This window comes from Oryx dammah, unplaced genomic scaffold (assembly GCF_014754425.2).
Source record: "Oryx dammah isolate SB20612 unplaced genomic scaffold, SCBI_Odam_1.1 HiC_scaffold_19, whole genome shotgun sequence".
NCBI lineage: Eukaryota > Metazoa > Chordata > Mammalia > Artiodactyla > Bovidae > Oryx > Oryx dammah.
Genome location: NW_024070203.1, coordinates 72,781,024 through 72,808,283, shown reverse-complemented (window position 1 = coordinate 72,808,283; position 27,260 = coordinate 72,781,024). Strand labels below are relative to the sequence as shown.

Sequence of the window (27,260 nt, the reverse complement as noted above, 5' to 3'; positions counted from 1 at the left end):
GGACAGCCAAGCAGTGACCCTGGTCTTGAGTGACCAAACAGTTGATCACCAAATACTTTCTAGTGAAAGATTACTTTGCAGTTTCCCCGCATTGATCATTAAATTTCCTGTTTTATGGCAAGACAAGAAAAATTTAAACAATTTTTTTCTCCACCCTTTGGTAGCCTCTGTCCCCTGTATTGTGCACTGTGTATCTGCATTACGCATCCACCAAGCTTCCTCATCAGCAGAAATACCTGCTCAACCATAAAGAGAAACATTCTCTCAGCATCACCAACACAGCTCCTTAAAAGATAACATTCCTTCTTGATCTTATAAGGGGCCATGAGGATGCTTAGATCTGGATTGTATAAACTGTCAATAATACATCACTTAAGGAACAGCTCTGTCTCAACAAGCTTCCAAAACTGTGCCTTTACTTCACTTCTCAGCTTTCTGATATGCTCCTCCTGGGTTTAATCCTCAAATTTGACTCAAATAACAGTTTCCATTTCTTAGATTGACTCGTTTTCATACCTTGACGTATCACAGTGACTTGCTTCCTCACTTATGTCAATGTTTCAGATACTACCTCCTCAGAGACCTTTCCCGACCTCAACTGGCCTACGTAACACAGCAACGCTATTCCCACTATTCCTTAGTTATTTCTAGCATTTAATATCTGAAGTTATATTATGCATATTGTGGTCACTCACAAAAAATGAGCGTTCCCTAAAGGCAGAAATGTCGTGCAGCTCACTTACTGCTCCATCCTCATGTGCGGCAGCATACATGGATGGCACAGAGCAGCAAGGGGTGCTGTAACCGCTCTTCGAGGGGAATGAATTCTCAGAACTCTTGCAGGGTTTGTAGAAATCTTTCATGTTCTTAATCTAGAACTGTAGTGATTTAATGCTAATTTGTCCTGCAAGTCTGTATGCCCTTAGAGAAGAGGAATTATGCCTTATTTAGGGGTACACAGGAGGCATTCAAATGATACTACCTCTAAAATTCCAAATGCCAACACAACTGGTCTTTCCATATAGGGACTACTATCAGCATTCTATATGAATTATAGTTTAATTCAAAAGTAGGAAAATATATCACATTTATAATGCATGCCTCTGCATATAACAAAGTAAATACAACTAAGTACTGATCATTTCATCTTTATTTTTAAAACAAAGCCATTTTTAAAATATAAAAAATAGACCTCTTTTCCAAGAACCATTTAAATATGGCTTTGGAAACCACAATGTTTTATTTACAACAAATAGATGGTAGTGCAAAAAAGCATTCATATGTAAATGAAAACTACTTACTGGAGTAGCTAATAGGTCACCTTATACAGACACTAGACAACTGAGGGTATATTTGTTGGCATCAGGATCATTCTGGCATCCTTTTGGGGCAGAGGCCTTTCTATTTATAGACAATTACAATAACTCAAAAGTAAAATCAAGAATGGCCTTTAGAGTAATCTGTATTTAAACCTGACTTTGACCAACCAATGTAGATTGATCAATTATTTGGGATTTGAAATCACATATCTGAAATCTGAAGTGAAAGTTAAAACTTTTCATTTTCAGTTTGTCAACAAATATACCCTAAATCATCTAGTATCTATATAAGTTTATCTATTAGCTACTGATTTATGGTCAGGAAAGCTAAATAATGGCTGATACTGCTGGATTTTGTTCTGATTTTATAATAAAAAAGACAGTAAGTATCTATGCCGAAAAATAATAGTGGGATCCAGGATTACATTTTAAATTATGAAACCAGACTCTGGGAAAAAAGTAGTGATGGAATGACAACACACGTCAGATATTTCTCAAAGTAAAAGAAGTATATAACTTCTTGAATTTTTCAAATTTCAATTGCATTCCAGCTGAATTAAAACTAAAGCACATTTATGGAGGATTTTTTTTTTCCCCCCACCAAACTTTCCCAATTCAAAAATGGTCAGGATTTGGGGAATATCTTTCACAGTAAATCTTTAACATTTAATTTACTCTTCAAATATCAATGACATCTTTTAAGAGGCCATTTTCTTGCTATTGCACAGAGGTTGATTTTTAAAGCCAATCCAGGCAAATGGGTTCAGAAAAAGCAGCACATTCTTCAAATCCATCCAGCAAATGCTGCAAATCAGCTTCTACTTGGACAATGAAATGGGGAAAATTTGTGAAATTCTCCACTTGGTGTCAATTTTACTGTTATGTTGCTGGCAGCCATTTCAGGGAGAGGTAGCCAAGTCCCATACCCATGGGGAAGGCAAAAGCAGAAAAACATGGTGAAGACTGAGCTGTTCTGTGACTTCTAACGATTATAGACCAAGTTTGATTATGAGCCATGTTGCTGTGCAGTAATCTTCTGAGTTTTATGTCTCAAATACAAAAGGAGCATGTTGCTGCCTTGGGCAGATGTACTGGAATTATCTTCTCTTAGTTTATGTCGTCTTTTCTAAGGCCAAGTAAAAAATGAGAGACATTTTCATATACCACAAACGTAATACAGCAGGCTGGAGTCACTCGAATCAAATTGGGGGCAATCCCTTTGTAAAATCCGCTGATGCCTTCTTTCCTTTACAGAGAAAGATAGGAAAAAAAAAAAAAATATATATATATATATATATACACACACACACACACACACACACAATTTCCTACAGAACTAGTCTGAAGACACAGAAGTTTAGCAGACAGGGCACAGAGCCAGCATTCAAACCTCACTGGGATCTGAGTTCATGTTTTCAATGTCCTGAAAAAACAGTTTATGAACCATTCGTAGGGCTTACATGTCTTTTGTGGGAATGAGGAAGAGAGGGCATGGACACCTCAAAATGAACTAAAAAGCGCTTTAATCATAACCATCTTCCAGATGCCTTTAAATGTATGAACATGTAGGAGTATTAACTGATCTAACACAAGCATTAAACATTTCATAAATAAATGCTAGACAATGCTAAATACAGCACACACAAAAATAAAACTTTATATGCCTAGAGTTGGAATACCGCCTTGAAACTTTTCACTTAGGTTCTCAATACAGATTTACTGAAGTCAACTGAATTGAAATACTGAATATTCTGTTCTGACCTTTTAGAATTAAAAAGAAACATGGGGATGTCTACCTATAACAGTTTAAGGATTCCTATACCAAAGAACAAGCATCTCTTCCACATATAGAAACAAGTTACTTGCAAAAGTCCTGATACCAGAAGAGATGGGGGGCCTTCTTAATTATATTAAATTAGGTTTTTTATGACTCCCTATGCTCAATGCCATTCAAATAGTTTACAACACCTGAAATTTAACTTGTCAAAGCACTTTCACATATCTCATTTGATTTTTATAAACAACTGTGTCAACACAGAAATTCAAATTTTACAAATGAAGTCAAGTCTCATGTAGTAAATGGGATATGTTCAGGAAGGAGCCATCAGCCATTTCTTCACCACAGACATGGTCTTTGCTATAAACCTAAAGTCAGTTGGATAGTTTAAGATTTATAAGGTACCTCCTAAGGGCCATTCTAACATACATGTGCTCTTACCTCCATGTCTTTGTCATTACATCCAAGACACCATTGTAAAACATGTGCTGATCTTGCAGACGAGCTCTTATAACCTGGTAAGGGTATGTTGCTGCCACAGCAAATATTTTGGATAGTGCTGCAACCGATATATATTCTACTGTGCTCTAAAATAACAATATAAGACATTTTTTTTTAGATAGAATTTCTTTAAAAATAAAGATGGGAAAACACTGAAGTTGAAGTGGATCCATAAGTGAAAATCAGTTTCCTCTCTTAACACAAACTGTTTTTAACATTTATCTGTTCTATTTTTAACACGTATGTGTCATTAGCCTATACAGTATTTAGTTATAAATTAAATTAGTGGTACTCATCATAGCAATACTACTAAACATGATAAAATTTCTATCTATTAAGTGCCCATAAAAGTAAATACCTTTTTTTTTTTTCAAATTCATCTTACCAATTGTGCTTCTGGTAATCTATTGATATGTTGGTTGTATTTCAACTTCAATAATTCATATGCCATAAACTGAAGGGCACCATGTGATGTTCCAAACAACCCAGGAACAAACCCCTAAAAAAGATAAAGAAAAAAAGGCTAAACTAACCAAGTTCCCAAAGGACCACAGCTTATGGGGAGGGAAGTACGGAACGGGTGACCTGAACGTGTGACTTAGAGAAACGGTCATTCAGTTGTAGACAGTGCTCCTCACCCACCAGTGTCATGACACTACTTTTGGTAATGAGGACAAACGGTTTAAAGTACAATTTCAATGCAGATTTCAGTTTTCATAAATTGTTCTTTGCTCAAATTTGGCTTCTTCTCAGGACTGACTACAGGTCATTATGACCAACCTAGATAGCATATTCAAAAGCAGAGACATTACTTTCCCAACAAAGGTCCGTCTAGTCAAGGCTATGGTTTTTCCAGTGGTCATGTATGGATGTGAGAGTTGGACTGTGAAGAAAGCCGAGCGTCGAAGAATTGATGCTTTTGAACTGTGGTGTTGGAGAAGACTCTCGAGAGTCCCTTGGACTGCAAGGAGATCCAACCAGTCCATTCTGAAGGAGATCAGCCCTGGGTGTTCTTTGGAAGGAATGATGCTAAAGCTGAAAGTCCAGTACTTTGGCCACCTCATGCGAAGAGTTGACTCATTGGAAAAGACTCTGATGCTGGGAGGGATTGGGGGCAGAAGAAGGGGACGACAGAGGATGAGATGGCTGGATGGCATCACTGACTCGATGGACATGAGTTTGGGTGAACTCCGGGAGTTGGTGATGGACAGGGAGGCCTGGCGTGCTGCAATTCACGGGGTTGCAAAGAGTCGGACACGACTGAGCAACTGACAGGTCATTCAGAACTCAGACAACAGAGCCAAGGGAAATTACAATTGTCAGCTATTAGAAATATGTTGATGATAATTTATTACCTTATACAATCCACGCACACCTTCATACTTATATATTTTCACAAGTGTATCAAACATTCCTTTATATTGCCGCTGTGAAGCATTAACAACACCATCGTACTGTAACATAAGGCGAGTTTTTGTTACCCATAGTGGGTTGGTGATGCAGAGGGTCATGGCTCCTGAAATCAGATTTAAATACTATTATTACTCAGCATATAGGTACCTTCTCACTTCTGACAATCCAAATTAAGAACAGTCTGTTTATATAAAGAATGGGGGGTGTTCGGGGGTGGTACCTACAACTATAAGATGTGGTCTCTGAGGCACAGACCTAGGGTTAATAAATGGGTAGACATAGTTTTTGGTGGTCTTAAAAAGTCCTCCGTGTGGTTAGTGAGAAGTAAATTTAAAAGGAGGAAAAATGTAAAACACTCCCTTTGAGAGGTGTGAGGAGAGCAAAGATGTCCTGGCTCCTAAACCAGGTGTGGAGAACAGATGGAGGTCCTGGGAAGCAGATGCTGATGAAGAGATACAGACGCTTAAGAGGACACAGTACAAGCCAGAGGGACTGAAGACTGGCGAAAAAGACCCGGAAACCAGCATCTCAACCATCTGTGCACGTGTACACATACACACACCTCAACTGCATCACAATCTTCCTCAAACCCACTCCAAGTAGCCACTATACCTCAAAAATTAAATAACTACATAAAGACAAAAGTAATCTTTACATTCTTTACAGGAAGTGACACGTTTATAAATAAATAAATAATCTGGTTTGGTTTCTCATTTGCTGCGTTTCCTAAGTAGTCCTTTATTCAACAAATATTGAGTCCTATGTGACTCAGGTCTCTGACAGCAGTTAGGTAGGTATTAAAAAATGAGAAAGATAATTCTTGCCTTAAAAAATCAATCAGTAAACAAGGGAGGGAGGTTCAAGAGGGAGGGGACCTATATATACCTATGGCTGATTCAGGTTGAGGTTTGGTAGAAACCAACAAAATTCTGTAAAAAAAATTACCCTTCAATTAAAATATATATCTAAAATTTTAAAAATTCAGTAAACATTAAGAAACCAGGGTGGGGAAATTTCCTGGTGGACCAGTGATTAGGACTCAGAGCTTTTACACCTGGTAGGGGAACTAAGTGCTCACAAACTGTGTGGCGTGACATGATGTTCCTACTCCCCCCGCCAACACCCCCCAAAACAACCAAGATAACAAGGTATCAAAGCAGGACTTATAAGTCCTACTTTGTTTTAAGACCACCAAAAACTATGCCTACCCATTAACCCTGTGCCTAAGGGACCACATCTTACAGTTGTAGGTACAACCCCTGAGCACCCCCATAAATCTGAATATTATACATACATGAGGCAATTAAACAAGGCTACTAAGTTGTTTAATTCAAAGATTGAAGTCATACTTTAATTGAAGAACACTATATCAAATCATCTTTTTTAAAAAATTTATTTTAATTGGAGGCTAATTATTTTACAATATTGTATTGGTTCTGCCACACATCAACATGAATCCGCCATGGGCATACATGTATTCCCCATCCTGAACCCCCTCCCACCTCCCTCCCTGTACCATCCCTCCGGGTCATCCCAATGCACCAGCCCCAAGGGTCCTGTATCGAACCTGGACTGGCGATTCGTTTCTTATATGATATTATACATGTTTCCATGACATTCCCCCAAATCATCCCACCCTCTCCCTCAAATCATCTTAAGTCAGAGTCATAAGCACTCTAAATGTTATATCCTTTGTGATAAGTAAAATTCTTGAAATCTACTCAGGGTAATCCATCAGTATACCTGCCTTCTAAGAAATTTCATGTGATAACTGATTAGCATAGTTAGAGGAGCATATTTAAACTCAGATGTTCACAGGGAAAAAGGCAAATAAAGAATAAAGTGAAAACCAAGTTGGAAGCTGATGTTTTATATTTCACACACCGCCTTACCAGCTTCAGCAGCTGAGATGAGATACTCTGTTGCCTCTAACCGTTCAGCTCTGCCTTCTGTCTTATATGACTTGATGGCATTGTAACTGGAAGAATAAAACAGAAACACTTGGATAAATATTTGAATGGGGGTTACAAAGCAGGAAATGCTATTTTCAACTGTGGGTAATGTAACCATATCTCAAAAGTAGAAGTCAATGCATAATCCAACTACAAAATAAGACCTTTCTAAAATAATGGGTTTACTGGAAGACTACACCATCTCTCCCCCCAAATATGGAAGGCTGGCAACACATATGTAAAATATTTTCATCACACACTCAACTTTAATCATAAGAAAAGATAACAAAGATGATATCATGAGAGATTTAGAAATTACTACTGATCAGAGAAGGCTCTGTGGAGGAGGCAGCACTGAGCCAGGTATGGAGAAACCAGTATGGGGAAACAGGAGCATGAGTAAAGTGATGGGAAGTGGATAGGAAGACCTGGTTAGTTGAGCCACTCTTGAATGAAACACTGACATTTCTGCTTTGCTTGGCAGAAAACAGCCACAAAATACTTCTGAGTTAAGGGAGTTATCAATCTTTTTTCTCTAACTCCAATTTCCATCTTCTTCCAGGAAGACGACTTAAAGTAAATAAATCTTTCCAAACTTGACCAATCCATTTCATCAAAAAACAAGTATATTGTTTTATTATAAGACGATTTCAACACATTAAACCTTACATGGCTTGCCCTTACAAACTCTGTAAAGAATCCACACAACTCGAAAGTTATTAACACAATAAACTGAAAATAGGAAAAATATTTAAAAAATATTAAGGCTGGTTTTTATTTTGCTTTCACTTACAAAACATTTTAAGGTTGGTTTGGATACTGCCATAAGATTATAAGAGATCAAGTAAACTACAGGACACAAAAGAGGAAAAGGCAAATATACCATGAGAAACAGTGGAAACAGTGGCTAACTTTATTTTGGGGGGCTCCAAAATCACTGCAGATGGTGACTGCAGCCATGAGATAAAAATATGCTTGCTCCTTGTAAGAAAAGTTATAACCAACCTAGACAGCATATTAAAAAGCAGAGACATTACTTTGCCAACAAAGGTCCATCTAGTCAAGGCTATGGTTTTTCTAGTAGTCATGTATCGATGTGAGAGTTGGACTATAAAGAAAGCTGAGCACTGAAGAATTGATGCTTTAGAACTGTGGTGCTGGAGAAGACTCTTAAGAGTCCCTTGGACTGCAAGGAGATCCAACCAGTTCATCCTAAAGGAAATCAGTCCTGAATGTTCATTGGAAGGACTGATGTTGAAGCTGAAACTCTAATGCTTTGGCCACTTGATGTGAAGAGCTGACTCATTTGAAAAGACCCTGATGCTGGGAAAGATTGAAGGCGAGAGAAGGGGATGACAGAGGATGAGATGGTTGGATGGCATCACTGACTAAATGGATATGAGTTTGAGTAAACTCCAGGAGTTGGTGATGGACAGGGAGGCCTGGCGTGCTACAGTTCATGGGGTCACAAAGAGTCGGACACAACTGAACGACTGAACTGAATTGAACTGATGTTTCCCTAAAATGCCATGTATTAAACAAAAGCCTCCCCATTCATGGATTCAGTTTCGAACATCAGAGGCAAGCTCAGGGCAGCACACACTCCTCCACCGCAGGGTGATAATGCTTTGTTTCCTCATCCTTGAACACTCAGTAACTTGAAAGTGGCTGCCACAGGCGCTGCCTGTGGCTTCTTCAGTAAGCATCCACGGGCCCGGAATAACAAACGGTGATGCCAGTAAAGGAGTGAGGAAATGAATGAGCTTTGAAGATGAAGGAGCAGGTCAAATAGGAGATAAGAAGAAACATGCCTCAAGACTCTTTCAGCCATGCACTGGTTTTGACTTTCTTTTCCCAAACGGCTGTCCTGTGATACATGTTCTGATGAGGGCTCCAAGATCTGTCCACTTCTGCTCTGTCAACTTCAGTATGAATCACATGTATTTTGGGAAGCCACCTTCCTGATTCATCTCGCGGAAATGGATTCTGGAAGAGTATCCATCTCTTCCTTTTACCTTCTTCCTATTAAGAACTTTTTCCCAAACCAAATGCCTCTGATAAATGATAAAAGCTTACAGAAAATGAGACTAATAAGGCATTCTATGCTTCCTAACTCTTGAAGTCAGAGAAACTGCTTAAATGACTCATTTTGCTTTACCAACTGATTTTTAAAAAAATCATTAAAAACAAAAATTCCTTTTTATTTACAACTGTAAAATCTCCCAGAGCTACTCACAAAAAAAAGTAGAGTCCCCAGGATAAACCTGCACCCCACACATTTGGGGTTACTCCTTGGTAAAGTCCCCGTAGTCCATCAAGTTTCCAAATGGTGGTCAAGCAATGCAAAATTCCTTTATATTTTGGTCTCAATTCCAATCCGTCACTCACTGCAGTAAAGGATACACAGAGTTAGGTGGAAGCAAAGTTCTAGCTCTGAATTATAAACATATGTCACACAGTCATAGAAAGGAGGTAAATTCAAAAGAAAACAATTTTTTGTTGATAAAATTATTTTCCAAGATTTGACATTTTAAAATTAATACATTCATATATTTATCCAAGTTTTAAGTGTTTAGTATGCTCTCAATAAAAACCTGGATAAAAATATGAGCAGTGATAAGGAAAGAAAATATAGAGAATGGAATAAATGTTTCTGGAAATTCTCTTGCCACCATCCCCACCAACACACACACAACATCAGAAGAGAAAGTAGAAAATTTCATCCATTCTTTTCTCTCAAAAGTTCTAAATTAATAAAACATGATAGTGTAAAACAAAAACTAAGTGATACAATATACATTCTATGTTTTTTAAGTAAGAATTCCATAAGAATGTTTTGGAAGTTGAAAAGATAACACTTATTTTAAGTAACTTCTGTTTTATGAAAGATCCCACAAACCAAGAAGAAATTGAAAAGAATAATACAGACGTAAAATACAAAAAAGGATTCACAAATAAGAAAACAACAAACAGTCCCTAAAAATTTTATGGGCAAATTACATAAACTGCTGATTCACAGAAAATTACACACGGTCAAATGGAATAGAGTGGAGAGGCCAGAAATAAACCCACCCACTTATGGCCAATTAATCTGTGACAAAGGAGGCAAGAATGTACAATGGAGAAAAGACAGTCCCTTCATAAGTGTGCTGGGAAAACTGGATAGCTACGTGCAAAAGAATGGAATTAGGACATTCCCTAACATCATGTACAAACTAAACTGAAAATGGATTAAAGACCTAAATTTAAGAATGGATACCATAAAACTCTTAAGAGGGAAACATAGGCAGAACACTCTTTGACATAAATTGCAGCAAAATCTTTTTTGATCCACCTCCTACAGTAATAAAAATAAAAACAAAAATAAAGAGGACCTAATTATACTTGAAAGCTTTTGGATCTGGCAATCTCCTTCCTTGGCATATATCTGGAGAAAACTCTCATTCAAAAAGATAAATGCACCTCAATGTTCACTGCAGCACTATTTACAATAGCCAAGACACAGAAACAACTTAAATGTCCAATGACAGATGAAAGGATAAAGATAATGATATATATATATACATGCAAAGAGTCAGACACGACTGTGCAACCGAGCACACACACACATACACAGATATACATACACACAATGAAATAATACAAAAGAACGAAATGATGCCATTTACAGCAATATGGATGGACCTATCGTACTAACTGAAGTCAAAGACAAATATCATATGATATTGCTCACAAGTGGAATCTAGAAAAATGATATCAACCAACTTATTTACAAAACAGAAATAGACTCACAGACTTAGAAAACAAACTTGTGGTTACCAAAGGGGAAAGGCGAGGGTAAGGGGTAAATTAGAAGGCCAGGATTAACATACACATACTACTATACATAAAATAAATAATCAACAAGGACCTAAGGGTGGAGCACAGGGAACTCTACTCAATACTCTTTAATAACCTATATAGAAAAAGAATAGATACATGCATACATATATAACTGAATTACTTTACTGTACACCTGAAACTAACACAATGTTGTAAATGAACTATATTCAATATAAAATAAAAAATTTAAAAAAGAATGTCATACATACAACATGAGAAATTAAGCAAATATTTTATAAATGGAGTATAACCTCTAAAAACTGTGAATTACTATCTTGTACACCTGTAATATATAATATTGTATTGGATAAAAAAGCACTGAAAGAGTTTTCAGCTTCACCAATAAAATACAAATTAGACAAGGTAGCTTTTTCTCTTTTTTTACCTTCAGAATTAAAAGAGCTTTATGATTTGTTATAGGGAAATTTTCATGACCTTTTTGAGAGAAGTTTAAGTCTATCTAATAAGACGCTTACTCCTTGGAAGGAAAGTTATGACCAACCTAGACAGCATATTAAAAAGCAAAGATATTACTTTGTCAATAAAGGTCCATCTAGTCAAGGCTATGGTTTTTCTAGTAGTCATGTATGGATGTGAGAGTTGGACTATAAAGAAAGCTGAGCGCAGAAGAACTGATGCTTTTGAACTGAGGTGTTGGAGAAGACTCTTGAGAGTCCCTGGACTGCAAGGAGATCCAACCAGTCCATTCTAAAGGAGATCAGTCCTGGGTGTTCATTGGAAGGACTGGTGCTGAAGCTGAAACTCCAATACTTTGGTCCCCTGATGCAAAGAGCTGACTCATTTGAAAAGACCCTGATGCAGGAAAGATTGAGGGCAGGAGGAGAAGGGGACCACAGAGGATGAGATGGTTGGATGGCATCACCGACTCAATGGACATGGGTTTGGGTAAACTGCCGGAGCTGGTGATGGACAGGGAGGCCTGGCATGCTGTGGTTCATGGGGTCGCAAAGAGTCAGACGCTACTGAGCGACTAAATTGAACTCAATAAAAATTCAAATGCAATTATTCTTTGACTTAGAAGTTCCATTAAAAATATATCTTACTTAAATATGGCCCCAAATTTACAAAGATACACATACAACGAGGTTCACTGAAGCTTCTGTGATGGCAAAAGTGATAGTAATTTCAATATCCAAAAACAGGGAAATGTTTAGATAAATTATGATATATTTATACTGTGGACTACTCTAAATATTCAGAAAGATTGACAGCTATAAAAGGAATAGACTGAAGCATGAATATGATTAATAGTAGCTATCTGCAGAGAATGAGACTGGCTGTGAGTAGTTACAGGAGAAGAATGGTAACGACAATTCAACAATACAAATTTGATGATGTAAACAATGATGACGCAACTTATGTAATAAAATAAAACAAAGCAGGCCTAGGGAAAACTTTTTAACCTTTACTTCTGTTATCCTTCACCCAAGAACATTTTCAGATGCTTCACATCTCCATTAGAAGTACTTTAAAAAACCTTCTTCATGTAATAAATATTAAACTAGCATACAATTGGGCTTCCCTGCTAGCTCAGTTGGTAAAGAATCTGCCTGCAATGCAGGAGACCCTGGTTCGATTCCTGGGTTGGGAAGAACTACTGGAGAAGAGATAGGCTACCCACTCCAGTATTCTTGGGCTTCCCTTGTGGCTCAGCTGGTAAGGAATCCCCCTGTAATGCGGGAGACCTGGGTTCAATCCCTGGGTTGGGAAAAGTCCCCTGGAGAAGGGAAAGCTTCCCTGGTGGCTCAGATGGTAAAGCATCTGCCTGCAATGCTGGCAACCTACGTTCGATACTGGGTTGGGAAGATCCCCTGGAGAAGGAAATGGCAACCCACTCCAGTAACCTTGCCTGGAGAATTCCATGAACAGAGGGGCCAGATGGGCTATAGTCCACGGGGTTGCAAACAGTTGGATACGACTGAGCAACTCACTTTCACTTTCAGCATACAGTCATTCAAAATGGTGTTTTAAAAAGCAAAACATGTATGCTGCAGAACATTTACAAAATACAGGAAGGCACGTGCTTAGTCACTAGTCGTGGTCAACTCTTCACGACCTCACAGACTGTAGCCTGCCATGCTCCTCTGTCCACGGAATTCTCCAGGCAAGAATACTGGAGTGGGTTGCCATTTCCTTCTCCAATAGGAAGGCATAAAGAAAATAAAAACCACGCACAATGCCACCACTCCAAGATGACTGCCCTTACTGTACTATACTTCCCTTTCTTTTTTGTCTGTGGATATAAATGCCAGTTCTCTACCTCTAGACCAGACCCTTTTGTTGATCTTCAGATCTACATAAATAATGCAACTAACAAACACTGTAGCTTGAACAAATCCAAAACTGAACTAGTTTTCTCCATCCCTTTTGAAGATGCTCTTATTTGCTACTCTGTGTTGGTCAATAAACAGGGATTCTCTGGTAGCTCAAACGGTAAAGAATCTCCCTGCAATGCAGGAGACCCTGGTTTGATCCCTGACTCAGAAAGATCCCTTGGAGAAGAGAATGATGTTCTCCATTGCAGTATTCTTGCCTGGAGAATCCACGGACAGAGGCGCTTGGTAGGCTACAGTCCATGGGGTCTCAAGAGTTGGACCAGGTTTGGCAACTAACACATCATCCATACAGATGCTCAAGACAGAAACCTTGACACTCCCCCTTTCACAACCTCTTACCAATTAAGACATCCTGTTGATTCTACATCCCAAGTCTTTTCCTGGACCCATCCCTGTCTCTCAGTTCACACTGCCGTTGCCCACTTAGAACACCATCACTAGCAACAGAAATTAAATTAGCTTTCTTATCTCCAGTTTTGCTGCCTTTCCCCACTAGTTGCACTGCAGGTTGAGAAATCTTTCCAGAAATGCGCATTTCAATAAGTCACTTATTTATTATACTTAAAACTATCCTACACCCCAAACAACAAAGAACATTATTCCTTAACACATTACATAAGACCCTCCATTACCCTTCTGCCACAAGCCCCAGTCTCCTCTTCATTTTCTCTCTCTGTTCAACAAAGCTGCCTTAAGGAACTTACTGCATAGTATTTGGCTCACTGAAGCCTACACTTCAAAATATTTGATGAAAATTGCTAGAATGTTCAACAGTTTTCAGTTCGTACACAGCCTCTGACCTTAACACTTCGGCACAGGCTATTGGTGGTCTGCCACAAAAATTCTCTTCCTACCTATTCCTTCACACAGGTAACTTTGATTCCTCTTTCAGGTCTCAGTTTAACAATCGTTTCTTTGGGGATCCCTTCATACCCTCTGGATGCGGTTTCCCATGGCATACCATACATTCCATACCATAATAAAATACTCTTCGTTGCAATAATTACTGGGGTTGTTTTGTTCAATTATCCTGGCTTCTCATTGCTCTGTGAGAGCAGAGACTACTTTTTCATTGCAATATGTACACTCCAATCATAGTGCTTTGTACATTGCAGGCTCTCAAAATATATGTGCTCAATTGATAGAGCCTGAATAGTTTCCATTTCCTTTCCAGAACCAGAGTCCACTCTTCTCTACCATGTTCTGCCCTAGAAGTCTGATGTTGCCTCTAGCTTCTAGTTGAGTTGGGCTGGTGGTGAGCCCAGGCAGATGGAAGGGATAGAAGAGAGCAGACGCAGATATTAATATTTATTATTGCAGAAGTTGCCTCGGGTAGGCTGCATTCCTCTACTGAAGGTCACAGTTCCTCTCAAGGTGGCCCTCTCTCAATGACTCTCCCTGTTCTGGGGCCCTTCAGGTGACAACAGCCCAAACTGTTTCTAGTCCCCCAATACTGCATTATTCCTTGTGGTTCTCCTATAATATGTACTGTTTTTGTTCAGTCCCTAAGTCATTCTGACTCTTTGCAACCCCATGGTTGCAAGGTTTCCCTGTCCTCCACTATTTCCTGGAGTTTGCTCAAATTTATGTCCATTGAGTTGGTGATACAATCCAATCATCTCATCCTCTGCCACCCTCTTCTCCTTTTGCCTTCAATCTTTCCCAGCATCAGGGTCTTTTCCAATGAATCAGCTCTTCCCATCAGGTGGCCAAAGTATTGGAACTTCAGCATCAGTCCTCCCAATCAATATTCAGGGTTGATTCCTTTAGGATTGACTTGTTTGATCTCCTTGCAGTCCAAGGGACTCTCAAGAGTCTTCTCCAGCACCACAATTTGAAGGCATCAATTCTTTGATGCTGTCTTCTTTATGGTCCAACTTTCACATTTGTATATGTCTACTGGAAAAACCATAGGTTTGACTATACAGACCTTTGTCAGCAAGTGATGTCTCTGCTTTTTAATGCACTGTCTAGGTTTGTCATAGTTTTCCTTCCAAGCAGCAAGCATCTTTTAATTTCATGGTTGCAGTCACCATCCACAGTGATTTTGGAGCCCAAGTTTGCCATGAAATGATGGGACCAGATGCCATGATCTTAGTTTTTTGAATGTTGAGTGTTAAGCCAGCCTTTTCACTTTCCTCTTTCACCTTCGTCAAGAGGCTCTGTCATTCCTTTTTGCTTTCTGCCATTAGGTGGTGGTATCTGCATATCTGAGGTTATTGATATTTCTCCCTGCAATCTTGATTCCAGCTTGTGATTCATCCAGTCTGGCATTTTGCATGATGTTCTCTCCATATAAGTTAAATAAACAGGGTGAGAACACACAGCCTTGTCCTACTAACCTGCTTACATCTTTGTAAACAGTCCTTTTGCAGCACTCAATATGCCAGCAAATGTGGAAACTCAGCAGTAGCCACAGGACTGGAAAAACTCAGTTTTAATTCCAATCTAAAGAAGGGCAATGTTGAAGAATTTTCAAACTACCGGGCAATTGCACTCATTTCCCATGTTAGTATATGCTCAAAATCCTTCAAGCTAGGCTTTAGCAGTATGTGTAGCAAGAACTTCCAGATGTACAAGCTGGATTTAGAAAAGGCAGAGGAATCAAAGATCAAACTGCCAACATTCACTGGATCATAAAGAAAGCAAAGGAATTTCAGAAAAATATCAACTTCTGCTTCACTGACTATGCTAAAGCCTTTGACTGTGTGGACCACAACAAACTGGAAAATTTATTGAGAGATAGGAATACCAGATCACCTTACCTGTCTCCCGAGAAACCTATATTTGGGTCAAGAAGCAACAATTAGAACCTTACATAGAACAACTGACTGGTTCAAAACTGGGAAACGAGTACAACAAGGCTGTATATTGTCACCCTGTTTATTTAAGTTATATGCAGAGTACATCATGTGTAATGATGGGATGGATGAAGCACAAGCTGGGATCAAGATTGCTGGGAGAAATATCAACAACCTTAGAGATAAGATGATACCACTCTAATGGCAGAAAACGAAGAGGAACTAAAGAGCCTCTTGATGAAGGTGAAAGAGGAGAGTGAAAGGCTGGCTTAAAACTCAACATTCAAAAAAGTAAGCTTATGGCATCCGGTCCCATCACTTCAAGGCAAATAGAAGAGGAACACGTAGAAGCAGTGACAAGATTTTCTTTTCTAGGGCTCCAAAGTCACTGTGGATGGTGACTATAGCCATGAAATTGGAAGATGCTTGCTTCTTGGAAGGAAAGCTATGACAAACCTAGACAGCGTATTAAAAAGCAGAGACATCACTTGTCCAATGAAGGTCAATATAATCAAATCTATGGTTTTCCCAGCAGTCATGTATGGATGTGAGAGTTGGACCATAAAGAAGGCTGAACACTGAAGAATTGATGCATTTGAATTGTGGTGTTGGAGAAGACTCTTGAGAGTCCCTTGGACTGCAAGGAGATCAACCAGTCAATCCTAAAGGAAATCAACTTTGAATATTCATTGGAAGGACTCCAACACTTTGGCCACCTGATGCGAATAGCAGGTTCATTGGAAAAGACACTGATGCTGGGAAAGATTGAAAGCAAAAGGAGAAGAGGGTTGCAAAAGATGGGATAGTTATAGGATTACTGAACTCAATGGACATGAACGTGAGCAAACTTCATGTGAAGGAAGGAAATAAGGAAGGACAGGGAAGCCTGGAGTGCTGCAGTCCATGGGGTCGCAAAGAGTCAGATACGACTTAGCCACTGAACAACAACAATGCTCCAAGAGCTAGCCTATTTTGAATGTGTCTTCTGTTTCCTACAGGTAAATGGAATGAAAGAGAATGCCAAAGTTATAATACCAATTATGTTTTTAAAATATGTATGTTTTTAAAATCAATATATGGTAAAATAGGATTTCCAAAAGATACCCCCCTTCCCTACCAAAAAAGATTTCTAAAGCCTTTCAAAACTAAGATCTGAACAATGATATGATGGTGCTGCCTCTCACAGATATCCCATCATTCGTACAAACAGTCCTCTGGTTGGCATGTGAATTGTTTTTTTCTCTTTGCTATTATCGAAAGATCTCTAAAGAAAATTCTTGTCAACAATTTGCACAAATCCTTATATACTTAGAAGGGGAATTAGAAGGGGTTAAAGATGGCACCCCACTCCAGCACTCTTGCCTGGAAAATCCCATGGACGGAAGAGCCTGGTGGGCTGCAGTCCATGGGGTCGCTAAGAGTCGGACACGACTGAGCGACTTCCCTTTCGCTTTTCACTTTCATGCATTGGAGAAGGAAATGGCAACACATTCCAGTGTTCTTGCCTGGAGAATCCCAGGGACGGGGGAGCCTCATGGGCTGCTGTCTATAGGGTCGCACAGAGTCGGACACGACTGAAGCGATTTAGCAGCAGCAGCAAAGGGTATAAATTTAAGGTTACAAATTTCACACTGAAACTGTCCCCCCAGAAAGTTTATACAAATTACAGTGCACTAGTCATATCCAGGCATGCCTAGTTCAGTGTGCCCTCACCACCACTTTTGTGCATACTGCACCCTGGCAAAGAGACACTATATACCAATGCCAGGCAAAGGGGGAAAGCCAGCTTCTTTCATCATTAACCTTGACAACGTTACACCATGAAGTGAGATTCAAGTACGCTAGGCTTCGTTAAATGACCCGGGTTTTGATATTTAACTTCCCTCATTAGCTACCTGGTGTTTTCTTCCTGAGCTTTAGCATCCTCTTTTATAAAAGTGGGGATAAACATTCCCTACCTCTAAGGTTGTTGTGAGTTTTATGAAAGATAAGTTTAAAGGGATGGAGCTGAGTAACTGGTTCTCAAGAAATGTTTTGCCGTGTACTTTAGAATCTTTCTGGTGGTTCCCTTGGATTTCATGGCTCTCATTTTCCTGTATTAAATGCCTTCTAAGTAAGTTTTCCTTTCAACAAGCTCACAACACAATTTTTCTTTTGAGGTTAAAAAAAAAACAAAACAAAAAGAAATCACACAAAATCACTGATTCATATATGAACCAATGATTCCTTTGTTTTGAGAAGTCATTTAATCCTAGAAATAGAGTATGAAATATCTCAGTAATAGGCAACATCATTCTGTACCCTATACTTCATTAATACTATAACCTTATCTACTTTATTATATATTTAGGATCAAATCTTTAATTTTGAAAAAATATTCATTTGTTCACAGATAATTTTTTGTAAAAAGAAATTTAAGAAAACAATGTATTGATTCCTTATCATTGCCAGGCAAAGAAGGAATATAAGTCTAAGTATGACACAGACTCTGACCTGAGGAGGATATAATTCTCAAGGCAAAATGGACAAACAATCTTATGACAAAGTCATAAGCACTGTGGTATACCTCTGAAGAGCTATAGGAATAAGGAAGAAACATGATCACCACTATATAGAGGAGCCCCTGGAGAGAGGCAGGAGGGTGACAGGGAAAACGAGAGAGCAGATAAAGGAGAGAGTCCTGAAGAGGATTAGAAACTTCTTTGGGAAAAGGAGAGAAAATTTCTCTCCAGACAAGTGTATAGCTCGTACAAATACATGAAGCATCACAGCACCTGGCGCTGCTGGGGAGAATCCTGGGGACATGGTACCGCTGAAGCGCACAGCTCTTAGAGGGAAAGGATGGTAGGGAATGAGCTTATGAAGAAGGACAAGGGCCTCTTTAAGGAGGGAACTGCATCCTTCCTCAACTCCTGCTACTGCTACTGTTACTGCTACTGCTAAGTCGCTTTAGTCGTGTCCGACTCTGTGTGACCCCACAGACAGCAGCCCACCAGGCTCCCCCGTCCCTGGGATTTTCCAGGCAAGAGTACTGGAGTGGGGTGCCATTGCCTTCTTCGATCCTTCCTCTAGTTCATATATTGAAGTCCTAACCCCCAATGTGAGTGTACTTAGGATAGGGCCGATAAGGAGGTTCAGTTCAGTTCAGTTCAGTCACTCAGTCATGTCCGACTCTTTGCGACCTCATGAATCGCAGCACACCAGACATCCCTGTCCGTCACCAACTCCCGGAGCTCACTTAGATTCACATCCATCGAGTCAGTGATGCCATCCAGCCATCTCATCCTCTGTCGTCCCCTTCTCCTCCTGCCCCCAATCCCTCCCAGCATCAGCATCTTTTCCAATGAGTCAACTCTTTGCATGAGGTGGCCAAAGTACTGGAGTTTCAGCTTTAGCATCATTCCTTCCAAAGAAATCCCAGGGCCGATCTCCTTCAGAATGGACTGGTTGGATCTCCTTGCAGTCCAACGGACTCTCAAGAGTCTTCTCCAACACCACAGTTCAAAAGCATCAATTCTTTGGTGCTCAGGCTTTTTCACAGTCCAACTCTCACATCCATACATGACTACTGGAAAAACCATAGCCTTGACTAGACGGACCTTCAAGATTAAATGGGATTTAAGGGCGGGGCCCTAATTCAGTAGCACTGGTGTCCTTATAAAGAGGAGACACAGCAGGATTGCATAAGCACTGAGAAAAGGCCCTGTGAGGACACAGTCAGAAGGCAGTCATTTGCAACCAAGGAGAAGGGCCCCACCTGGAAACCACCCCTGCTGGTCCCTTGATCTTGAACTTCAAGCCCCCAGAACTAGGAGAAAATCAATTTCTGTGGTTTAAGCCACCCTGCCTGTGGTATTTTGTTATGGTAGCCCTACCTAGCAGACTAAGAGAAGATAATTCCAAACATTCCTGAAAATCACAAAAGAACGTTTGCCTATGATCAAAGTCCCATATTCCTCAAACTTGGGTTCAGATGTGCCTAAGATAATCAAATATGTGTTTAGAAAGGAGACCGTGGCACCCTGGGGGGAATGCATTTGAAGGTGGAAAACCTGGAGGCAAGAAAACAAGAGACAACTGCACAGTTACTGAGATGAAGAGGGTCTGAATTTGGGCCTCTCTAAAGTTGAATTACAATTGCTATATAAATCAAATACAGTGATTATTTTTGGCCTAAATGGCCTCATGATTGTCTCAAAAACACTTGCCACTGAGAATTTTGTAGTTACATCTAGATACTCCCTGCGTAACTGTTACAATGGCCTATGACAGTACTAACAGATGCCGACAGACACAATCGTGTGCATGTGCGCTCAGGCACAGGTGACTCTTTGCGACCCCATGGACTGTAGTCCACCAGGCTCCTCTGTCCACGGAATTTTCCAGGCAAGAAATACTGGAGTGGGTTTCCATGTCCTATTCTAGGGGATCTTTCTGACCCAAGAATCAAACCCAGGTCTCCTGCATTGCAGGGGGATTCTTTACCGTGTCACAAGGGAAGCCCAATAGACATAACTGGAAGATAGAAAAGTTTGCTGAGCAAGAGGGAGCCCAGACAGGGGACACTAATTTTAACTACCCTATTACAACCTGTTTCATTTGTTGCATGTTAGTTTTATCCCTCCTTTCCTCTGTCACACTGAAGAGCTGGTCCCTCTTAATAAATAAAACCAATCCCCTCTACTTGTACTCTGTCTCAGCATTCTGAAAGCTGCAGATGGGTCCAGAAACTGATTTAGCAGATTATTAAAAAAAATAAAATAAAAACCGAACAAAACAAAAACCACCACCACCAACAGACTGGAGTAGAAGACAATATAAATGACATCACAAGCAGTAGGTATCGCTTTATGAAACTTGTTTCAGTAATATGTGTGTGCTTGCATCAGGTAGCAAAGATAAAAATTTATTTCCTAGAGACTCACAGACTTAGAAAATAAACTTATGGTTGCCGGGGGGGAAGGGATAGTTAGGGACTTTGGGAAGGTCACGTACACATTGCTATATTTCAAATGGATCACCAATAAGTACAGCACATGGAACTCTTCAATGTTATGTGCCAGCCCAGATGGGAGGGGCATCTAGAGGAGAATGGATACATGTGTAAGAATGGCTGATCCCTTCACTGTTCACCCGAACTACCACACATTGTTAACCAGCTATACCCCAAAACAAAATAAAAAGTTTCGGGAAAAAAAAAGAAAAAAAATTTCCTACTGAGAGTTGTGGCCAGAAAAGTTTGAGAGAGACTGCTCTAGATTCTCTTTGCTTAGAACCCCTTCGAAATCTCACTAATTATCTCCTTGCCTCCATCTCTAATCTCTTCATTTTTAGTTTTTTCCCAACAAAATAAAAACTCAAATATCTCATCTCCTGAGTGTCTCCTTTCAGATCCCAGTGCCTCCCTGTCAGTCAAGCTTCTGGAAGAGAAAACTACAATCTCAGCTTGGACTTTCTCACCTCCATTGCTTCTCAATCTAGTGGAGGCTGGTTTGGCCTCCACCTGCTACTACAGTTTAAAGACCTCCATGTGTACTTTGGGATTCCTCTCTTTTTATCCCTTGACCAGCATCTGACATAGTTTACCTCCTAAAACATATTTCTTTGGGCTAGTTCCACTCTCTAGTTCTACTTCTCTGGCCGTTAAATTTTCTTGCAGTTTCCTTCTCTTCTACCCATCCTTTAAAAGCTGGTTTTTAGGCACCCTTTCCACTCAACAAGGGTAGTCGCTCAATCACTAAGTAGTTTCAATTTCTACCTTCATGCTTTGGTTTCTACAACTCCAGTTCAACTGCTTTTGAACTGTGGTGCTGAAGAATACTGTTTAGAGTCCCTTAGAGAGCAAGGAGATCAAACCAGTTAATCCTAAAGGAAATCAGTCCTGAATATTCATTGGAAGGACTGATGCTAAAGCTGAAGTTCCAATACTTTGGCCACCTGATAAGAGCTGACTCATTGGAAAAGACCCTGATGCTGGGAAAGATTGAGGGTGGGAGGAGAAGTGGGTGACAGAGGATGAGATGGTTGGATGGCATCACCGACTTGATGGACATGAGTTTGAGCAAACTGTGGGAGATAGAGAAGGGCAGGGAAACCTGGCGTGCTGCAATCCATGGCGTTGAAAAGAGTCGGACATGACTTAGCAACTGAACAACAGTCCTGATCTCATTCCTAACATCCAGGCCTGGTTTCCATTTTTACATGGCATAAAAGATGTGTCAATCTGGAAGCTTAACTTTCTGGAATCATTTCATTTCAACCTCTAGCATTTTACCCTTTAGATATACCAAACTACCCATTTGGGGTTTCAGTCTAACAGCAAAAGCTATGGAATCAGACTTCTTGAGTTTGAATCCCTATTTCAACACTTTGTAACCCCAAGTAAGTTACTAGATTACTCTGTGCCTGAGTTTTCTCATGCACATAATGGAGAAAATAACAGAAACTAAATCTCATAAAAGAGAGAATTAAGTGAGTTAATACATATAAAACAAGTCTTAAAAGCATGCCTGGCACATAGCAAGCAGTCAGTAAGTTATTATTTATGCTATCAGGTCCTGCAATACCATATACATACAAAACTTGACTGTATGCTATTCTCGTTAAGGGCGCTCTACATTTAGGTTCCTTAGATTAACCTATACATTATTAGGATTTCAGGTTATTTTAGAAAATTACTATTTTTACTTCACATTCTTTGTTGAGATGCCCACTCACCATTCTTGATGGCTTAAAATGATATCTTGAAGTAATAAAGGGCCTCAATAATCACCTCAAGTGACCTTTCCACCCAACACAAGAATGTTTTCTAGCCATTGTCATCCAACTGCTGAACCACTAGTATTCATTGCCAGTTTCACTTCTGAGCACCACCCACTTTGCCAGGCCAAAACCTGCTTCCCTGTAATTTCCACCCAACCTCTGCCTTTCAGATTACCTGCAATAAGGCAGCTCCCTTTCTCACATGGCAGTTCTCTAAATACCTTAAGTCCCTCACGTGTCCTAAGGTAAACTAGTTCCTTTAGTTATTTCTCACACGAAATGATTTCTACTCCTTTGACTATTGTGGACACCTCTGAATTCCAATTTGCACCTGAACTCGTTGAAATATTGCAGGTTTGGTTTAATGGTCAAGACTAACATCCCCATCACTAGGTACTGTAATTTTATTAAAAGGGCTTAATTTAATGAAAGCATTAAAAATCCTAGCATTAATGCTGGTGGCCGGTCAAGTATATATTTTGATCTCAGTTGTTCATCTTCCTTCCTTTTCTACTACCATTTCACAGCCACACTTGTGCTGTGCACAGCCACACTGGGGGTTTGTTACATAGTCCTGCTTTAACTCCTAGATCTTTAATTTTGTCCTCCTATCTTGATTACCTTAACTGTCACTTCAGTCCTACTGGTCTCCTAATATGCTCTCCATTTAATTAATATTACCAATATTCTCAAGAATATTGGTACCAAGAATCCCCTTTTCTCAGGCATAGTCTGCACCACAGCACTGTCTTAAACTCACCAGGCCAAGCACTCTAAAATGGTCATCTCAACCATCACCTCTTTTGCTGTTACATAAAATTGAGAAATACCAAATCATATAGGTCTGCACCTGCAACCAAATCCAGAATTCTTGCCTTCATGCTCAAGTCACAGTATACCAGGAATTCCTGGGGTAAGGCTTAAGGGCCAGAGGGTTTTGAGTTAGACCTAACTCAGATCTAGATGTAAATCTCAGATACCTTACAACTTGGGCACGTTAGTCAACTCCAATTATCCTCATCCGTGTATCGGGAATAATAAATTCACAGTGTTGTTCAGAGTAGTAAATGATCTACCACAAGAAAAGTTCTTAGTTCATTGCTCTTATTCCAAGTAAACACTCAATGAATGTTCCTTATTGTCGTAATTCTTATTTGTGCATGTGTGGTAAACTCCATGGAAATTACATGTCTTTGTGGGTTCTCTTCTAGGGAGAACCCTCTATAATTTTCACTAATTTTCAATGGCTTCTCTCCTCTCCAGCTGTCAAAATTTTAGTCCTTCTCTGGTGAACCTCAAGGCTAATCAGACTTTTACAGATACAGATATATGTGGCCATCATCGATCTATAACTTTCTTAACAGTCTATGACTGCTCCTGTTTTGGTATTTGGATTTATTCCATTTTGACCTAAATTTTATGTTGTCTACAGTTACTTTTTATTTGACTGAGTCTCAAGACTAAAATTCGGAGAAGGCAAGGAAAACCCACTCCAGTACTCTTGCCTGGAAAATCCCATGAATGGAGGAGCCTGGTAGGCTGCAGTCCATGGGGTCGCCAAGAGTCGGACACGACTGAGCGACTTCCCTTTCACTTTTCACTTTCATGCACTGGAGAAGGAAATAGCAACCCACTCCAGTGTTCTTGCCTGGAGAATCCCAAGGACGGAGGAGCCTGGTGAGTTGCCATCTATGGGGTCCCACAGAGTCAAACAGGACTGAAAGGACTTAGCAGCAGCAGACTAAAATTACAATGTAAGTTTCCTGAGGGCAAGAACTTTATTTAGGTGCTTCTATATCCTATACAAAGGTTAAAAGGCTAAGATACAAATGAACAGAAGAGAATCTCCTAACTCTTTGAGATAAACCACTTCTGCAGATCTAATTCTCAAGGTAGACCTTAACCTGTAGTAGTTAAATAGAGCAGGACTGTCTAGTCCTTCCCTTCCTCCAACTCCATCCTCCACCAGCCTTCTGTCTGTAGAAAAACTTTAGTCAAATAAGTTTAATCGAAAAAGTGAGAAAATACAGAAGCAAAGGAAAACAGGACCAAATACTAATAGTTTATCATTAAGCAAAGTCAAGGACCTTTCATTCCTCTTCAAGGGCTATAGATAATATGCTGAGCCATATCCTTTAAGCAGTTTTATAGATACTGAAACGCCCATCTGGTGGCAGAAGATAATGACATGATGACCGAAACTGTAGCCATGACATTAGCTGCCACAACTGGCCTCAAAGAAATGAGAACAAATGGACCCTCGAACTGAAGACTAGCTGTACTTAAAACAATCAAGATTATGCTGCATGACCAATTTCATCATGATTGTGCGGCTGCCTGTGTTTTCACATGTAACCCGCTTCCTCCGCCTATAAACGTCCTTTCCCACTGATTGTCAATTGCAGGGAGAGAATTCAGCCTTGGGATATGAGTCTGCCCCTGCCCCCAGTTCCAACCTCCAAAATAAAGCAGTTTCCTTTTTATCAACTTTGCCTCTTTACTTGCTTTTGAGCCGAGAGCAGCTGGACCCGACTCTCAGTTAAAGAACTGAAATGCCAGAAAGTAGTTTCCAAATAAAGTTATGAAAGACATTTTTTGAAGCTATCTTTTTCAGAATTTTATGTTGAGTTTAACTTTTAAAGTATTTTCTTAATTTCCATGCAGTTAATTCACTTAGTGCACTTAATTCAATAAAGCTAAATAAAAACCTGTACTGTTTGGATTCTAGCTACTTATTCCTTCACAAGGACCCGCATCATACTACACACAACTTTCAAGAGAATTCTGTACCAACCCCATTCCTAACAATGTGATTACTCCCTACTCCAGGATTTCCCTCTCAGCCCAGAGGGCAAACACGTGTCTATTCTAAGATTTCCAAGTACAGGTTTCCCAGCGATGCTAAAGTAAAGCATGACGATGCTAAAGTAAAGCATGACGATGCTAAAGTAAAGCATGAAAGCTTTAATATAGGGCAAAAGTGCATAACGTGAAGAAGCAATTACCTTAACACGCACTTTGCTAAAGGATGCACGAAATAAATCCAGATAAAGCACAGATGCTCACAGAAACAGTTCAAAGCTATGACTGATTGACGCTGAGATGCTGAATGTAGTTTCCGGGAAAGGAGCTGGTGGTGCCATTCGTGCTGCTGGCGGTGCACGCTGCCTCTCAAGGGATTGGTGCAAAACAAACGCTGAACTTTCTAGTCTCGATTTTCGCCTTCTTTTTGTAATGGCGAAAATCCTCTTGGATTCTTTGCGATTTGCGGGTGAGCGGGAAAAGGCTTACTAATGAAAGCCTTTCCTAAAAGCTAGGTGGTGTGAAGCGAACTTTCGAAAAGCTGGGGGTGGGGGGTGGCGGGTACTTGTATCTCCAAAGGAGAACGATTTGCACGTGTGAGGTTTAAAGCCCTGAAATGTGATCAACCCTTTCTTATTTTATAAAGCAGCCCTTTGAGTTCCACGTTCTGTACCAATGAGGACCTTTCTCAGACTTTTACATCCGTTCTGCTCATCCCTCAGTACCGGGGGAAAGGGGACGCCGGCAGCCAGACCACTTAAACCAGACTCCCTTTCCTCAAATCTGGTCCCACGGGAGCCCGGGCAAAAAGTATTCTTCTTAAGCTCTCGCCTCGCCTGCAGTACGCAAGAGGCAGGTGAGGACGAAGCCCACCCTCTGCGTCTTTATCACTCGGTTCGGGGTGACAGCAAGAAGCCCAGGGTCTGACTGGTCTCTTACCGGCGAAGCGGATCTTCACGAGGTCAAGCGGGTGCAGCGCGAGGTTGGAAAGGACCCCGCCGCTCACGCCCGCCACCAGATTCTCGTAGTGGACGTGGCGGAATATTGTGCTGCTCCACGCCGACCAGCCGGACGCCGACTGGCCCTGGCCTGTCATGGGCTCAGGGTCCGCTGATACCGCGGGCGTGGGACGAGATGCAGTGGCCGCCACCGTGGCGACGGTCGCCGCGTTGGAGCAGAAACCGCAGGGCACGAGCCCACTTCCGGCACCCGCGCGTGGAGTCACACTCGCGGAGGCGAGGGTGAAGCCGAGAGACCTAGGCGCACGAGTGACTGACTAGAGCGGCGCTGGCGCACGTCAAGCGGACAAGGGAGAGTGGGCAGTGGGGCGGGGCGCCTCCGCCAAGGCCCCGCCCCGCCTCGCCCACCTCCGCGGCCGGGCTTAGGCTGAACTGCGTGGATCTGAGAACACAGACGAAGCACCGCCCCCGGCCAACCTTTGTCCCCACGACTACGGAGCGCCGCAGAGCCCATCTGAAGCCGGTTTCCGCTCCGCAGAAGTCATGACAGGAAGTAGTCGGGAAGAAGCGGAAGTGGCATGTGTTGGTGGAGACGGCGGCTGCGGCGGCGATAACTGGGGCCGGGAGGGAGAGGATTGTGAGATCCCGGGAGAACTGGCAGCAAGATGAAGGTGAAGATGCTGAGTCGGAACCCCGACCACTATGTCCGCGAAACCAAATTGGACTTACATCGAG

General features: G+C 40.7%; 2 protein-coding genes across 2 annotated transcripts in view; one reads left to right on the top strand and one right to left on the bottom strand.

Moving 5' to 3' along the window:
• Window positions 1-1,132: 1,132 nt before the first annotated feature.
• Window positions 1,133-27,067, bottom strand: SLC25A32 (solute carrier family 25 member 32). The gene is made up of 7 exons (XM_040261959.1): window positions 26,506-27,067; window positions 9,199-9,349; window positions 6,903-6,988; window positions 4,953-5,113; window positions 3,983-4,096; window positions 3,538-3,683; window positions 1,133-2,565 (listed from the first exon to the last, which is right to left on the bottom strand). Exons 1-7 carry the CDS (start codon window positions 26,660-26,662, stop codon window positions 2,427-2,429), a joined length of 954 nt encoding a protein of 317 aa, XP_040117893.1. The 5' UTR covers window positions 26,663-27,067; the 3' UTR covers window positions 1,133-2,426.
• DCAF13 (DDB1 and CUL4 associated factor 13) overlaps window positions 27,068-27,260 on the top strand; it is a 28,631-nt gene continuing 28,438 nt past the window's right edge. The window contains exon 1 of the mRNA XM_040261958.1: window positions 27,068-27,260. Within this exon, the coding sequence (XP_040117892.1) occupies window positions 27,191-27,260 (70 nt within the window). The 5' untranslated portion in view covers window positions 27,068-27,190.

Bases quoted from the DNA above. Each gene is read 5' to 3' on its own strand.
- SLC25A32 (XM_040261959.1), bottom strand. From the start codon at position 26,662: ATGACAGGCCAGGGCCAGTCGGCGTCCGGCTGGTCGGCGTGGAGCAGC. The intron at 4,097-4,952 runs GTAATAAATTAT...TATCTTTTTTAG, and splicing joins GTGTGCGTGGATTGTATAAG to GGGTTTGTTCCTGGGTTGTT. The intron at 3,684-3,982 runs GTAAGATGAATT...TTGTTATTTTAG, and splicing joins GATTACCAGAAGCACAATTG to AGCACAGTAGAATATATATC.